We start from the raw sequence: 17,604 nt of genomic DNA on the forward strand, positions 1-17,604 counted from the left end.
CACGCCACACATTTTTTAAACTAGATACCACAATGATGATTGTAGCCAACTTTGGTTCAATTTGGCCCAGTAGTTTCAGAGGAGAAGATTTTTGTAAAAGTTAACAACGACGACGGACGACGGACGACGGACGACGACGGACGCCGGACGCAAAGTGATGGGAAAAGCTCACTTGGCCCTTCGGGCCAGGTGAGCTAAAAATGTATTCGAGCGTCACTGCTTAGTCTTTAGCAGACAAAACCTGCGTCTGGTGCAAATACAAAATTGTTATCCTGGTATCTATGATGGGTTTATCGTAGTGACTGAAACTGAATACCTTTTATCCAGTAAGATTCGTAAATCCTCGTGATTTAAAATAAACTACTAATCTAAATGGGACTAGTACAAGAATTAAACATAATATAATTATAAGGAGGAAAATAAAAGTGAAACAAAATAAGTGTTTAACAAAAAACACAAAATTACCGCGAACATTTTTAAGACATTATAAAATTATTTCATTTTGTTAATTGATTTCTATCTTTTGTTTTGTAAAACATTAAACACGATAGGGAACAAGTTTAAAGTTCAGTTTGAAGGACAGTAATAATAGATTTTTGTTTTTCTACAATAATCAGGAAACGAAAAGTGAAAACAATAATTGTTAGTTTTTAAGATGTTATGCACTGATACATTAATATTATTTATGCGCACATTTTTGCATTTAGTCATATCATGGAAGTAATATATTTCGCTTTATTTCCATAGTCATATACTCCGAAGTCATTATAGAGAAATAATCGCATATATCCAAAATATTACACTATTAAAACAATTGCACTAGTTTTGAAAGAAAGTGACATGACTCTTAAGAATTAGAAAAATTTCTATTCCCGTTCTATTTAAGTTTGTACAAAAGTATCACGGATTGCCGTCCGGATCAATAGATAAGAAATCCAATTTTTGATTCTAAAAGATGTTACTTTTTTTCATTAATTAAATTAAATAAAAAAATCGCATATATTAGTATAAATAGATGAGAACTACGGGTTTTTTTTTAAATTTGAATCTATATACATGTCATTTATGTACGTATGTTGTGATATGAACATATTTATTAGCACTTATTTAAAAGGAGAGAAAAAAGCTAATTAAACTGGTTCTAGATGTTAAAAGTGTGATTGAAAACTGTTTCCTGATGTTCAAATAAATGTCGTGTTGAAGTAATTTTCACAGTTTGTTAATGTTCTTTTAGATTATTGATACTATCCTAAAATGTAAATCCGATATTTCAGTCTAACTACTAGTAAACAAATAGTATAAACTATATAATCTGGCTGACCACTTTATAACAGTAAAACTCAAAATAGTCAAAACTGCTTCTCTATGATACATGTTAAGCAATGGAGCAAAAGCTTTGGTACACAATCGAAAACTATCGAATGATGATTGATTATGTGGAGTATCATTTCCTAGACGAAGACAAAACGTGCAAAGTAAGACGTTGGTATTCCTTACAATGGGTAGCGATGTCATCATATACAATTATTCTACATGATGATAAATTGTTAGAACTCGAGAGTATCGTAGCTCAGAAGTTGGTGTTTTGTAACTAACATGATTTAACATATTTTCCAGATGCCTTTCATAAATTAAAACATTATCAGGGAAAGTTGACCTTAAATAAATTTGCCTGTTCAGTCAGGAATATGACACTTGTTATCAAATAGTTCTTTCTATTTTTATTGGCGTTCGGTATTGTTGCACACCAGTATTCCGGTTGTTCCCTTGTTTTCCCTCTTATGGTTGGTGTGTTTCCCATGGTCTAAAGGTGTCAGACCACCAATTAAAAATCCCTATCTATAAATCCATAAATTTTACAATTTTTACAGCTTTCCTAATATTTTACTTTAAGTTGAACTTCATAGAAACCAGCTATATCCTGAATCGTACAAGTATCACCTTTCTACAAGCCAACCTTTAAAATCTTATAAGAAAGAAAAGACCTTCTGAACTGAGGTACCACTAAAATTAACCCCTGGTTTTATGGAAATTTTAAATTAGTAGTATGGTTACTTTACGTTCTTCATTGGATGGAGTAATTGGTGGTCTGACACCTTTGGTTTATAACCCAAATTTGTTTTCTCTAAATTGATATATGACTTTTGAACACCGATACACATGAGTACTTCTGTTGCCTTTATTAACATACCATGTCTGAGACTTTTACTATTCTTTAATGTCCCCTTTGGTCAAAAAGCTTCTGATGTTTGTACGTATTTATAAATCCATGGATTTCAATATTTCTCTCTATATATATATATATATAAAGAAAACGTCAGTAGCACCGATACGTCAGGATTTTCGTTCAGTTTTTTGTCATAGCCACCAGAACGACTATTTCCAATTTATAAGATCACAAAATACGATGTGTACCCATATTTCTTACTTAAAATGAACAAAAAACTATAAACAAGAAATATATTAAAGTGGAGCACGAATTGCTCGTCTTACAATAACAGCTGAGTTCACCCGCGGGTATCGGTTGTATTCATACTCTCAATCATAAGTTTTTATTTGTGGTGAATTTTGTTTGTCTGAAAGAGGGGCGAATGATACCAGAGGGACATCCAAACTCATAGATCAAAAATAAACTGACAACGCTATGGCAAAAAAACAACCAAAAAAAAACCCCAAACAACGAGAAAAACAATAGTACACAAGACACAATATGAAAAACTGAGCAAGACGAACCCCACCGAAAACTGAACGTTCTTTTGATTTTGTCCTGGAGTTTTTTTTCTTCTGTATTTTGAAAATAAAACAAATAAACATTAATTTTTTCATGTGGTTATCTTTAATGCATAAAACTAATATATTATAAATATCAACAAAAACAAACACAAAACATTCTTGATTTCATCAAATGTCCATTTTAATGAACAAAAACGTGCAGTATATATAAATATCGAAATAACAAATAACAATTATGTACAACAATAAAGTATCGTCACTCGACTATTATGGCTGTTCGATCCTCAATTTCTAGAGAGAAAATACAAAAGTTTCGCAATTTTTCTCCTAGTTTTGTTCACTTTGAGTGTAAAAACAGAAAAGTGGATCGAACTAGCATATATTGGAGTCACGACATTATGCTTTTAATTTTGCATATATATCTATTAAAATCGGATTATTGCTGTGCGTAATGCACAAAAAAACAAGAGCGTTATTTATATATATAAGTTGTGAAATATGTTCACAAGTATATGCCGTTTTGCATAATTCGAAAATATCTTCTCAGCTTAAATGCGTGTTGAAGTCACACTATCACCTGCTGCTTAGCACTTTTTATTACTGTCAACAATTTTAACGGTTTCACCAAACTCTCTATTCTATATGATGGTGTGAAGCCATGTGTAATTTAAGCTCATACGTATGTGGAAAATTCTTGCCACAAATTGCACATGGGCAAGGTTTATCTTTTATATGGGTTCGTCTCACATGACTGTCATGTGCGGCATGGGAAGCAAAAGCTTTACCACAATGTCGACACTGAAATGAATAAAATACAATAAATGCCTTATTACATTTTGTGCGTTTTCCAATATTTTGTTACTTTATATCACACTAATATGTGCTACTGCGTTTCCAGGAAAATGAATTCCTACTCTTTTAATTACTGCTATATAAGATTTTTGTAGTTTTAATTTTGTAATATGCTTATATGAATATTTGTTTAGAATGATATGTGACATAATAGTACTTAAACAATATGAAATATTGGCAATCTCTGGTATACTAGATGTGCTATTTTTAAGTGGTTGGGATATCTGAAAACATCTTTGCAAGACTCAGATGTAAATGCTGTTGGTAACATTTTTAACATTGAAACAGTTTAAAAATTATTATTAGATTATGCGGCATTACCTACTGCAGTAGTGCAATTTCTATAAATTATTATTTTGATCACCAACAAATTATAATTATTTTTTTCGTTAAAATTTAAACAACAATGGTCGGTATTTTTAATAATATACCTCTTTTGTCTTTTGTTTGTATTATAATTATATTAATATGCTCACCTTGAATGGTTTTTCTCCCGAGTGTTGACGTATGTGCGTGCGCAGAATACTGGATGCTGTAAAAGCTTTGTTACAATATACACATTTATATGGACGTTCGCCACTGTGGACCTGCAATAAAAACATTTGGTTTTGTAATTCCATGTGGTAAGCCATTGAAATATTAGGTCAATCGGGAAAAGCAGACCAACGAGTTAATAAATGAGTTAGATCTCAACGTCATGTAACAAATATTGGAGTCAAAAGAGAACATGTTTAAAATGTGATATGATTGTGAATCCCGCATTGTACAATACAAAAACACTCAGTACGATTTTAAAACTGTGTGAGGTAACCGAAATTATACATGTCATCCTTCCGTGACGCATTATTCGAACTTGGAACCGACTGGTCTTTACTGTTTCTTGTAAAAGCAATGTGCTTAGTGGAACAGAAGTCATACCAATAATAAAATCTTTGGGTTAACAAGTCCTTGGATCGAACCCTAGACCTTCCGCACTTGGGACGAGCACGCAACCACAAGAAAAGCGAAGAGAAAGTTGAAGCTCTGGTGTTTTAACCGTGTCTTATCAAATGTGGTCGACACCTATATGATATGTTTAATTGAATTTAAAACATAAAAGGAAAAGAGAGCATCGAAAACACTATAAGCTAGAAAAGAAACAAAACTGTAAGTTATACTGCAGGAGTGAATGACCAAATTTTGAAGAGGGGAAGTCAGTCTAGAAGTACCACTGAAATTGACTATGCTGAAACCTAAGGCTGTAAGGATGAAAATATTATAAGTAGTGAATGACAAACAACATACATCCTCAACTTGAAATGTACACACAATGAATTATCTTTACACTTTTAAGCTTACCCTCATGTGTTTATTAAGACTTGAGGACTGGCTAAAACTTTTCCCGCAAACAACACATTTATGTGGCCTATGTTTCTCATGTACATGTAGTATGTGAATTCTAAGCCTATCTCTTTTTTCAAATGACCTGTAAATTATGAGAAATAAAAATCCATTACAATTCATTTATGTTAAAACAATTAGAAACTACGCAAAAATAGGGTTGCATCTTCCTCAGGTTACGTTAACCTTAGAGGTTATTTGTTTATCTTGAGGTGCTTTTTTATGTTTTGTTATATAATTATGTATTGGCTTCACAAACTTTGGTTTCCGGTGTGTATAATTAAGGTTACCCAAGAAACATGATAACATATTAAAAGATTAAAGTCCGTCCTAATTTGTACAGTTGAATTGTTTAATGATACAAGATTTAAATATTAATTTTCTGGTTGCACTGGGAGCCAAATATGGGGCTTCTTTTTGGGAAGGACGCTAAATATGTTGATTTTTTTATGAAAGGACGCTCAAAGTGTTGCTTCTTTTACGGATTGGACGCTAAATATGTTGCTTTTTATGGCTAGGACGCTATATGTTGCTTTTTATGGCTAGGACGCTATATGTTGCTTTGTATGGCTAGGACGCTATATGTTGCTTTGTATGGCTAGGACGCTATATGTTGCTTTTTATGACTAGGACTTGATATGCGGCTTTTTATGGCTAGAAATGGCTTCTGTTATGACTAAGACGTTAAATGTGTTGCTTTTTTTAATGGTACGATGTTCATTATATAGCTGCTTTTATGACAGGATGCTAAAAATATGTTGCTTCTTTTAAGGATAGAATGTTCAATATGTTTGCTTTTTTTCTGGCTAGGACGCTAAATATGTAGCTTCTTAAATGGCTAGGAAGTAAAATATGTTGCTTCTATTTTTGGCAAGGACGCATAGTGTTTTCTATGTTCTTATATATGTTTATAAATTATATGTGTAATGTTATTTAAATTTTTACCTAGTGCACAGATGACATGGAAATTTCCTGTCGCCTTGGTCAACACACCGAGTATACTTCAGATGCTTATCTCTATAATACTTATAAGCAAACACCTTCCCACATCTTTCACATGAAAATCCTTCACTTGCTGGAAAATATTAGATTGGAAATATTGGTTCGGAATATACAATTTACATGTATTTCACAGATTTTTAACGTGTTGATCGTTCCAAAGAAGTCTGGCTTTAGTACAAACAGTTTTGATATTAAACCGTTTGGATAAAGTTTCTGTAAAGTATGCAAAATATTTATTTTTTTTATTTGAGAAGGGTAATCATGCTGCAAATATTTTGACGTCTGCACAAATAAAAACCTAGATAATAGTGTGGAAGATTTGTATTTGGTACTGTATGAAAAATAGCATGGTCGATGGGTTAGTTTTCTCTATTGATTTATTTCAAATTTTTCATGTCAATGCATTTTGTAGCCAATCATATGGTATGATGCTTTTTCTCATTGTTGATGGTCGTATGGATGCCAATAATTGCTTACATGCACTTCATTTGAACTTTGGTGAATAGTTGTTTCATTGGCAATCATACCACATCTCCTTATATTTAATGTTTTACTGCAGGGAGCCAGTGTATTTTAAATTGCATATATATCATATATTATCATTGTATTTTTTGTACAAAATCATAAATTATCGTTGTATTTTGTGCACAATTACAAATGTTAATTTTGTACAAAAAAATGACCTTTGTATAGTTTTTTCTTTTGATTTTAGGAAGTAAAAGGGCTGGGCGGTTAATAATTTTCTTTCTTTTCTTTTTTTCGGGGGGTGGGGGGGGGGGGGGGGTGGGTATTTCTAAAGTTTAATAATGCATTCTCCCTTAGATAAGTGTTTTTCTGTTATTTGTGTTATTTACAAAGTTTAACTAGAATAAAAACTAACTATTTAGTTCCTCGGGAGCGCCGCCATCCGCCATTTCTTTCAATGAAACTGGTACTCCCATAAATTGAAGATAACAGTCTCCGTACCAAACCAATAGTTCTGTGCCTTGTGGTATATCTTTACAGACTTCATAAAATATGTCTCCGTCAACCTGCATAGCGATCAAATTCTGCTCATGGGCATACCTTGCACAATTCACAAAAGACATCCATCCGCCTGTGGGACCACGCCCATCAACAAAATGACTAAGCTTGCCTTCATAGAAAATCTGTAAGTACAAAAACGAAGTTACATGACTGATATATTGAAATTATCTACAGATTGAGAACGATGTCCGGTTGTGAAAAATGTTTTAAATTTATTTTTTTTGGAAATATGTACCAACAAAAAAATATGAATATATCATTTATATACATTTGTAGATAATAATAAATAAATAATTATTTTATTATAGTGTCACGGGTATAGAGGGACAGGTATGGCACTACATTTGTACAAAAGAAAACGCAAAGATAAGAAAAGGTGGCATTCTTTTTGGAATTGCATTTGAATCCAAAATACTGGATATCCATCAATATTTATTTAGATGTTTCATTTTGTTGAATGGTAACATTCATTTCAAAATTAACACATATAATTGTTATAACGATTGAAATTTATTCATTTGTTGAGTTCATTTTTTACCGTCTTTATAATATAACAAGCTGATTGCAAAGTAATCATGACTAAAATTCAATAGAAATTATATTTCTTCAAATTTACTTCAACAAATTAAAAAAGTTATGACTGTATTTCAATGTGCATCAAAACAAATATTATAATAACGGATCATCTATGAAAACATTGAAAGTTCAGCATAACCAACACTAAAAATACTGTTATTTAATATTGACATGTTAAAGTGACATATGATTGATATGTACAAATCACTTCAACCTATAAAATAGAGAACAGAATCGTCCCATATTTAAAATAAATGTATCATTTTCTCAATACTGTTGTCATCCGTCACGAGACGGTGTCGTGTTCACATAAGTAAATAAAGAGGTGCCATAATGCGACGCTGTTGGTCTTTAATTGTTGCACATTTGCAATTAGTATTTATTTATAAAAATCACCTACCTGAAATAAAATGACAACTTTACAATGCTAAATCTTTGTGGAACATCACCGGAGTGATTAAAATGTTTAAACAGTTGGTTTAAATGTGCTCTTTTTCACTATTAGACACACGTTAAGTGTCTATTTTAATCAACTTGAAGTACTTCATTTAAGTGAGATGCATTTGAGTACACGTTTCGGTCCGAGCTGTAACTGGCATTGATATTCAAAATAATTTAATACTTCGATCGTAATGTTTATTTCATGAAATTAAACACGACTCTGAAAAAGCAGAGACATCAAAAATCTGTATGAAATAGTTAACCGTATATCTTTATATATAAAGAAAATAGGTTGTTTGGGAAAATAGATAAAAGTAAAATAAAATAAACAAATTAATAGAATAAAATATCACGTTATATAAGGTACGCTAGGAGGTACAAAATGTATAAACGATAGTTGATAATGATTAAGGAGAAAGGAGTTGTGTATACTGCAAATACGATTGCATAATATTCAGATTTTTTTACTTTCGGGTTCACAGCAAGAAGCAAAAAAATGTCCTATCTGAATTCAGGGTTCAATTATGCCATGCTAACCACTGTATGTCACTTTTTTTGTTACATAACACGATGTACTGTACTTACCTCCCACATGTAAGAGTTATCGTCGTTATTTTTGACTTCACTTGTGTTTACTGTCTTTCCTTTGAATGGACCAAACTTGGTACCCCGTGATATTACGGTAGATGTACAAAACACGCCATAATGGATGGTTCTAGCAAACAATGTTTGTAAGACTGTCAAGCCTGAAACATATCAACAGACATGAAAATAAGCATACAACAATAGTAATTACCTACATATATATATGTAAAGAATATGTATTTTCAGATACATGTATGAAATGTCCAATCTGCTGGGGTGTAGGTTAAAAATGTCTTTCTTACTCATTTTGCATATTTTCTAAATACAAATCTATATCCATCAAAATTTCAGTTTTAAACCATCCATGGACATTCATAATTTGATCATATGTTAGGATTGGCGTCAAAAATTATATCATGAACATAGGTATTTAAAGGTTCAGTTTAAAAATGTCCTGGTATGAAATAAATCCACAGAATTGGTACTTTTTTGTTGTTGATGAATATAAACTATACAACTACATTAAACCTATATCATTATTTCAACACAACCACTCGATTGTATAACTTTGTTTCTGTTTAGTTAAAGTATACCTACCATCTGGTATGTCCAATCCCGAGAGATCTAATGGTTTGATATTTGGAACTGGAGTTGAACTCTCTGACTTTACCGGACTATTTCCTGTCAGAATTCGGTCAATCCCTAAATCAAAGAAAAATGTGCTTGAAATAGGTTTTTTTCTCAAAATTATAAAGATAACTCTTATTTTAATATTTATATGTGTAGAGATTTTTAAATATATATGAATACAAGCTACTTTGGAAAAGATAAAGTCATGAACGATCAACGATATAAGTTTTGGTAACTTTATCAATGGTTTTAGTACTATGATGTTTTCGCTCGAACAATACCAAAGTAAAGTTAGAGTATGGGTGTTTAAATGGGATAGGCGTATTTATATGTTTGTCACGAATAAAAGAACATTCAAGACGGTCTACTTCTAGAATCTTTATTTGGGTAAAATAATTATTATTAAGTAATTGTAATTGCTTTACAACGCATCAGCAAAAGAAAAATTAATATATGGTGGCGAAAAAAGATTTTATAAAAATTCGTGCTTAAATCCACTAGTTTTGCTCAGTGAGTAATTCATGTTTTATATGTTGAATTTCGGCATATTGATTTAACAGTTAATCATTGCGAACGTGTGACTTTGTTTTGTCAACCATTCATCTTTAAAGACGTACAAGATGTTGCATTCATTCTAGAAGTGTCAGTATTTTTATTTTCTATCATACGTGATTTTTACTTAGGAGACGGTAAACAAGTCATGTGTACAAAAATTAATATGAAGTATTTAAATAAAGGCAATAGTAGTATACCCCTGTTCAATAGTTATAAATCGATGAAACTAAAACAAATCCGGGTCACAAACCGAATCTGAGGGAACAACATCAGCTATAAGAGGAATTTCCGAAAAGGAAACAACAGAATCAATGAAAAGCTACAAAAACACACTGCAACATACATATAAAGGACTATGTGATAACAACTGCCATTTTTTCTGACTTCGTACAGGACATTTCAAAAAAGAAATGACGTGTTAACCCTGGTTAAATCGGGCTAGCCAAACCTCCTGCTTATATGGCAATGTTAAAAGATACACCTAAAATGGCAGCATGCGTGACAGGAATGCAGTACAAATAAATGCAAGAAAACTCATGACAGACAAATACATTAATGAATTCTATAAAAGTACATTTCAACATGTAAACCACAAATTAACAACTAACAACTAAAATCAATTTACGACGGACCACAAATATAACTAGATGCAATAAATTACATTAGTCTGGTGTTTTTTTTAATTTAAAAAAATGTAAATTGTAAATAACAAGATACTAGTATTCAAACTGTGGCCAATATTCACTAACCCGAGGGAATCAGCAGCCAATGTGTAAATTTACTATTGATTCAATGTTGAATTTTTCTTAATCTCAAGGTATATTTAGCTTTAAACGTTTTTGGTACAGCTTTTCGAAATTTTACGTTTTTTAATGTCTTTGACTTCGGTTTTTTTCCTTCGTTCAAAATCTTCTTGCTCGAGCGCCACTGATGAGTGTAAGGTAGCAGAAACGTGCGTTTGACTATCAAAACTATATTCCCGGTATCCTTGATTTTTCAATATACATGATTTGTAACAATTGAATAATAACATCGCGCCTATATTTTAATAATGTCGTATAATTTATTAAGTTTGTTCTATAGTTATAGGTCGTCGGTCTGATGAAAGTCCCGGAATTCTATCATATGGTGTTTAATTCTCCTTGATATTATAAATAATTAGATTATTGTGTTAGGAAACATTCAGCAGGGATCGTTATCAAATTCCTGGAATACGAACCAACATTTCAAGTGGACTAAATATGATAAATACTGTGCTTTGTTCCAGGCAATCGAATTTAGAAGTCTTCTGTGAAAGAAGTAAGAAAATTATCAACTCCTTGAATAGTGCGCATGTGACAAATATGCCGCGAATTATCCTCTTGTGTGTTGAGTTGTGCATTTTGATTACAGATTGTGTAAACATAGTCACGTCAAGTCGATAATAAAAGCTCTCTAAAGATGTGATTTCTTCCTTATTTACGTCCCTACAGTTCGTTAATATTTACAAAATTACGATATTCTTAGATATGTTAAAATATCCACAATTTTACCAATATTCAGAAATTTCCACAAAAAGGAAGAGAAAAATCAAATGTATCAACAATTATGTGACAAAATTAATTAGAAATTCTCTTAGGTTTTTGGTATATTATATATAAAAGAAGCGTGGTTTAATTGCCAATGTGACAAGAGACAACAGAAATTAACAACTATAGGTCACCGTACGGCCTTCAACACTGGGCAAAGCCCATACATCTCAGTCAGCTATAAAAGGCCCCGAAATGACAAATGGTATTCATTCGAAATCTTGGTTTTGGTTAAACAAATAAATAGGGCGGTCAATAAATAAAAACTACTAAAAGAAATACATGTAAGTTACTACTTTTCGATGAAAATATACATAAAATGCCGAGAAGAAGAGAATCGTTGTACTGTTATAAGGTCAATATGATTATGACACATTACGCGGCGTCGTATGAATTTCTACTGTTGGTCTGAATGTTCATTTAATCATTTTAACGAACAATAAATGTTTTTTCAAGATATTTCTAGTTCCTTGCGACAGGTATTTCTTTACTAATATGCATGTAAATATTTCTTCAGAGATAATGAAATGAAAATATTTTGTTGAATAGGGGACTAGTTTTCGAATTAAAATTCTTGTTTTTAAACACGCTGTTAAGGGGATAAATAAATAAAAAGATTTGATACCCTCTTAATGCGATAGAGATTTGGAAAAGTATGTACCTAAGTTGAAAAATTTAGATTAGCAATTAATCCTTTGTTTCAACAATACTGACCACCACAGGGCTAAGAAGCATTCAATATACTGAAATCGACCAATGAAAAAGCTTTACCAAAGCACCTGCTAACGGTTATCCAATTAAAAGTTGACACTCTTTTTGGAGATTTCAACTTTATTATTTTAGTATATGACTGATTAGAAAAACATATTAAATCAAGAACAGTACTGAAAGAAAAGTAAATGAGATTTACATTAATTGTTTTTATACTATCCTTTGTGGATTTAAACATAATCTGGAATATGTTAATCAAAAAGATTTAAATCATTGTCCAACGCCATGAACTTCTTATAAAGTCCCTGCAGGAAGAAAATAAGAAGTCAGCATACTCGTATAATAAGTTCCTTGAATAATACAAATTAGTTTAATCTTTAATTATAAAACTTAAATGTGTGAATGCCCTTTCATTTGATTTATTTTCAACCTTTCATTTGCTGATGTGGCGTCCAATCCATTTTTTTTTCGAATACAATTATGTATTAAAATATTGAGGTATAAAAAAGAAGATGTGGTATGATTGTCAATGAGACAACTGTCTACAAGAGACCAAAATGACACAGACATTAACAACTATAGGTCACCGTACGGCCTTCAACAATGAGCAAAGCCCATACCGCATAGTCAGCTAGAAAAGGCCCCGATAAGACAATGTAAAACAATTCAAACGAGAAAACTAACGGCCTTATTTATATAAAAAAAAATGAACGAAAAACAAATAGGTAACACATAAACAAACGACAACCACTTAAATACAGGCGCCTGACTTGGGACAGACACATACATCTATAATGTGACGGGGTTAAACATGTTAGCGGGATCATAGATCACGAAACGATGTAATCTTTTCAAAACATGTATTCAAATGACCCTAAGTTTTCAAGATTTTTTTGGAATCAATATTTGCAGTTGACCGTGTGTTAAATTTTCGACTTTGGTGCTTTGATGGTTGATGCTGGAGTATGCTACAAACAACCAGACTACGAGTCATGCATAACATATTTATAATTCTATTGTTTCATAGGTTAAAAAAAGTTAAGGGTGATTAATTCGATAAATAAGTTTACAGTTTTTTAGGGAAATTTCCAACATATTGCTTCTATCAAATTAACTGATTCTAATTTCTATATGATATGTTGTTGTTGATGTAATATGCATAACGTTTAATTAGTCAAAATCATTAATATAAAAAGACATCTCTTTAAAGGAATCAACTGTTTGTTTCGGTCATATTTAATTTTTTGTCAGTTTCGATGTTTATAGTTTCTGCATGTCTATATATCTAGTCATATCTGTTAAGTTTCCGTGCTCACTCCCCAATCTGTTTTTGTTGTGAATCTAATATGGTTCCAAGATACTTTCTTACATATTCGAACTTTGTCCTAATTCTAGTAACAGCAACAAAGTCGGTCTTTCTGCAGGAACTCAGGGGAGGGGGACTAGGTTAATTAAGAATCTCTGTTTCCAGGTATATGATTTCCATTAAGTCAGATTGATTTAGTAGAAAATTAAAATGTTTAAATTGACAAATATACGATGGAAATCATTGATATCTAGTTTATTTTTTGCATGTGCATTTAACTTGCACCTTTAGTTCTGAAAAGCTGCTTGAATTGCTGGTTATACATGTATATATAAGGCTTTAGTCGTCGGAATATGGCAGCACAACCAAAATTATTTTAGTAAGGAATTTATTATCATTTTATGAATATAAAAAAAATAATGATAAACTTGATAAATGCGAGTATACATGTAACAATTTGTAAATTGCTCTATGCAAACCTTACGATTTTTTTCTGCATAAAAATTACTCAAAATCCGAGTAAATGTAAAACAGAAACGATGCTTATTTGTTATTTAACGGCTGAAGTGAGAAGTTTTGTTCTAAATTTTGATATCAGTAATGTTATTTAAAATGAAGGATCATACTGCTTTATATATCTATCGTATATGTTTACATATATCTTGAAATTTCCAATGTGCAGTTAGAAACATAATGAATAGAAATGTCTTATGGAAGGTCATACCGAGTTTTATGAAATAAAACAATATAAACATAAGGATATCTGGTATGATTGCCAATGGGACAACTATCCTCAAAAGTTCAAATGAAGTGAGTGTAAGCATTTATATGCAAACGTACAACCTTCAAAAATTTAAAACCCCATACCGTATAATCAGCCAAAAATGGTACTGACATGAAAAAATTCAATTCAGAAAATTAACAGCTTAATTTAAAACAAAACAATTTACGAAAAACGAATATGACAGACACGAACTAGTGGCAATCACTGAACTACAGGATCCCGACTTAGAACCGGCAAATATAGAATATAGCGGAATTATACATTTTTGTAGGGGTCAACCCTCCACAAACCTGGGACAGTGGTGCAAAAGTACAAGAATACATAAGAATGCATTATTGATTCAATGATTGTTTCTTTCTTTCCATCCGTATAACTATACTTTGTAGTGGCTGTGTAATTATCACGAGCATTTCTCGTGTATCTTTCAACTAAAAATGGTATGATAAATTCCGTCCAAAGCTTGTTTCAAACTGTATAGTTATGACACTCTTTATACATGTAGTTGTTAATTTTTATTTAAAATTGAAAAAAATAATCTTTATCTGTTTAAGTTTGAAAAAAAAAACTTTGAGTATACGATGCATGGTTGTGGGAAACAGTAAGGAAAGCACAGACGAGTTAATATTATTCCTTATGATAATTTTTTTTATATATAACTCTGAACAAAAAAGAAAGACGAAGAAAAAGACCTTGTTTATTCGTGTGTTTACTTCGAACGATACGTTTAAATACATAAGACATGATAGACCTGATAGCATTGTATGTTGCAACTTTACTTTGAGCTCTTTTAAAATTGTAATGGTAAACGCCAAATTGTGTCACCTTTAAGCGCAAGCTAGTGTTTTTGGTAAATACTTATGCGGTTTTAACATTGACGGTAAATGAGACTATATTAAGGATGTAACAAACATAAATTGTTTTTAAACATATTGTTTGGCACTTCTTGTTACTCACCTGTTGTGGTGTTAATAATTGTTTAAAAACGGAAATTTCTGTTGACAGAATGTGCATTCGAGACCTTATTTGCCCTTTAAAAGTTTATTAAAGTATGTGAAAAGTGTCAACTGAAACAAATACTGTAAATACATGTAATCTAAGAAATTTTAAGGCCAAAAGATAGTACAGTATTTTCTATATTAAAAAAAAAAAAATAATAGGGAAATATCAAGTATATTCAAGAACCATAGGAGTTATTCAAGGGAATTTGTGTTCTTTTGTACATAAGATATAATACTCATGAAGATGATAGCAAAGAATGGCCTCAAAAACTTAAAATATATATATTTCAGAATATTAACGGATTTCAACAGGAAACCAGAAAATCGCCTTTGAACAGACATCTCAACAAAACATTTATCAAGTTAATTTGATGTAAAGTACATTTTTTTCATGGAGCTTTTTTTCTTATTTCTTCATTTATATTTTAAGCTATTTAAAACGAACATATAACTTACTCGCTTTAATATTATTATAAGAAAAAAGTTAACGCTACGATTGAAAATTCTAATTAAAGATTTTGAGATAGAGGGAAAGGGAAAGAGAAAGGGAGGAAAACTCGCTCGTAGAAGGATGAACATTTACTTTTAATATCTTTTATTTGAAAAAAATGGGAAACTAGTTGATAGAAAAATAATATGAAAATGTCCAACTATATGTAACATCCATTTGAAATATATCAGTGTTGAAATGTACAAATCAAAAACATAATAAACAAAACATATAGATAAAAATAAGCTTACCGTGATTGAGGTCCAAACTTTTGATGCCTGACAATGCATGTCCTTTACACCGGTCCACTTTGTTCTGTGTGTACCCGTACAATACCATATCTAACTCCTCTCTACTAAAGTTAAATGTTGGTATACCCAGAGGTGGGACCAGTCTCGGATTGTAAAGCCTGGTGTGAGGAGGTTGTGAAGTGTTTGATACTTGCGATGTTGTCGTTTGTGATGGCATCGGGGACTGTGACATCATTGGAATATTGAACGGAAATTCTGGTCCTCCATATCGAAATCGCTCCATTTGCATGCTGAAATGTCCATTCAATGATGTTTCGTAATGTTTTGATAAAAAACAAATTTTTTTTTAATTTTTTTTTCCATTTATCTAAATTATTTATTTATTCAACCATTTTGCCTATTAATTTTTTTTCTTGATAGCATTTTCCTTTTATTATGATATTCAAATTAGATTTTATTTGCTTTACTTTCATTGAACTTATACTCATGGAATCAGTATATACTTTACATTGTAATTATTTTCACACACATCTTTTCAAATAAAATAAAACAAATTAATTTAGAATAATATTTTTTTTAAAGCATACCTCTGCAAAGGTGAAATAAAATGTTGCTGAATCAGCGGCATCATATTAGGTCTCTGTATGTTAACCATCATATTTCTGGTCTCTATTTGTCGCAATAATTGTCCCGGAATGATGAACAGATCAAATCTCGTTAACCCTCTAATCGCCGATTCTTTATAATAGTATTAAGGATTAATGTAAATATTGTCAATTATTTGGTCGGTTCATCATGATACGGCACCTCCCCGCGCCTGCGTCACGGTGTTGGTTCAATCAGATTTTAAGCAAGGGTACTTATATTTCATTTTCTCTAACTATATTTAAATTTAAAACGATACTTTTTTTGGCTAAGAGTAGTATATCTCATTCTTTCAGATAAAAATATATTTATTAATTCCGGATCTACAAAATTGACGAGGGTACGATTATCAGGTACAATTTAGTTTGTTGGAACTTTCCACAAAATATAATAAAAAGGAACATGTTTTCAGTCTGCAGAACTATATTTGCTATTTTAAAATTATTCTTGCTATTTTTTATGGTGATTTTTAAAATTTTAATTTATGCAAAAATAAATAACAGAAGTTGTGAAGTAAGTATTAAGAGAAATGAAACTATAACCAAAATGAACTATTTCATTAAAAAGAGTATCAATTAAAAGGTATGATCTATCTGACTAAGTAAAAACTTTTAAGACTAAACTGCATACCTACAAATATTTTAATTAATTTTATTTATTTCAACTCATTCAAAATCTTTCATTTAAATAAAACGGTATGACAAATGAACCCCGACTTAGTGTCGAATAGTTACTAACGAAAGTAAATATTTTCACACCTGAAGCGAAACAAGGTGTTGGACAATACGAGAAAAATGGAACCACAGATTTGTCAAATGTATGTGGTTTTCAGACTGACACGATTAATTAAATAACAATATGTAAATTACATTAAATAATATCCTAATCATTGGTATTAACCTATACCTATTGTCATTTACTTCGTATCTATTTGTTGAAAGATGAGTGATAATATTAAATTGCCTGTGGGAAGTTTTAAGGATTAGAGTCCCTCAAATTTTATACAAATAAATAATTAGATGAATTTTATATTTGTACAATATGGTGAGAGGAATTTGAAAAACTAACAGA

At 31.1% G+C, this 17,604-nt stretch overlaps 1 protein-coding gene across 1 annotated transcript; it reads right to left on the reverse strand.

Moving 5' to 3' along the window:
- Positions 1-2,895: 2,895 nt before the first annotated feature.
- On the reverse strand, positions 2,896-16,822 carry LOC134710827 (PR domain zinc finger protein 14-like). Its single transcript, XM_063571226.1, has 9 exons — positions 16,476-16,822; positions 15,889-16,178; positions 9,193-9,297; positions 8,596-8,756; positions 6,848-7,115; positions 5,911-6,040; positions 4,924-5,050; positions 4,062-4,172; positions 2,896-3,531 (listed from the first exon to the last, which is right to left on the reverse strand). The coding sequence occupies exons 1-9, from the start codon at positions 16,544-16,546 to the stop codon at positions 3,367-3,369; spliced, it is 1,428 nt and encodes a 475-aa protein (XP_063427296.1). The 5' UTR covers positions 16,547-16,822; the 3' UTR covers positions 2,896-3,366.
- Between the last annotated feature and the right edge of the window lie 782 nt (positions 16,823-17,604).

This window comes from Mytilus trossulus, chromosome 1, assembly GCF_036588685.1.
Source record: "Mytilus trossulus isolate FHL-02 chromosome 1, PNRI_Mtr1.1.1.hap1, whole genome shotgun sequence".
In the NCBI taxonomy this organism is placed as follows: domain Eukaryota; kingdom Metazoa; phylum Mollusca; class Bivalvia; order Mytilida; family Mytilidae; genus Mytilus; species Mytilus trossulus.

What these genes read in the sequence shown, in the direction of transcription:
- LOC134710827 (XM_063571226.1), bottom strand. Translation starts at nt 16,546, where the DNA reads ATGATGGTTAACATACAGAGACCTAATATGATGCCGCTGATTCAGCAA. An exon ending in AAGTTTGGACCTCAATCACG is followed by an intron (nt 9,298 to 15,888) that starts GTAAGCTTATTT and finishes TCTTTGATTTAG; the next exon opens with GGATTGACCGAATTCTGACA. An exon ending in GGGATTGGACATACCAGATG is followed by an intron (nt 8,757 to 9,192) that starts GTAGGTATACTT and finishes GATATGTTTCAG; the next exon opens with GCTTGACAGTCTTACAAACA.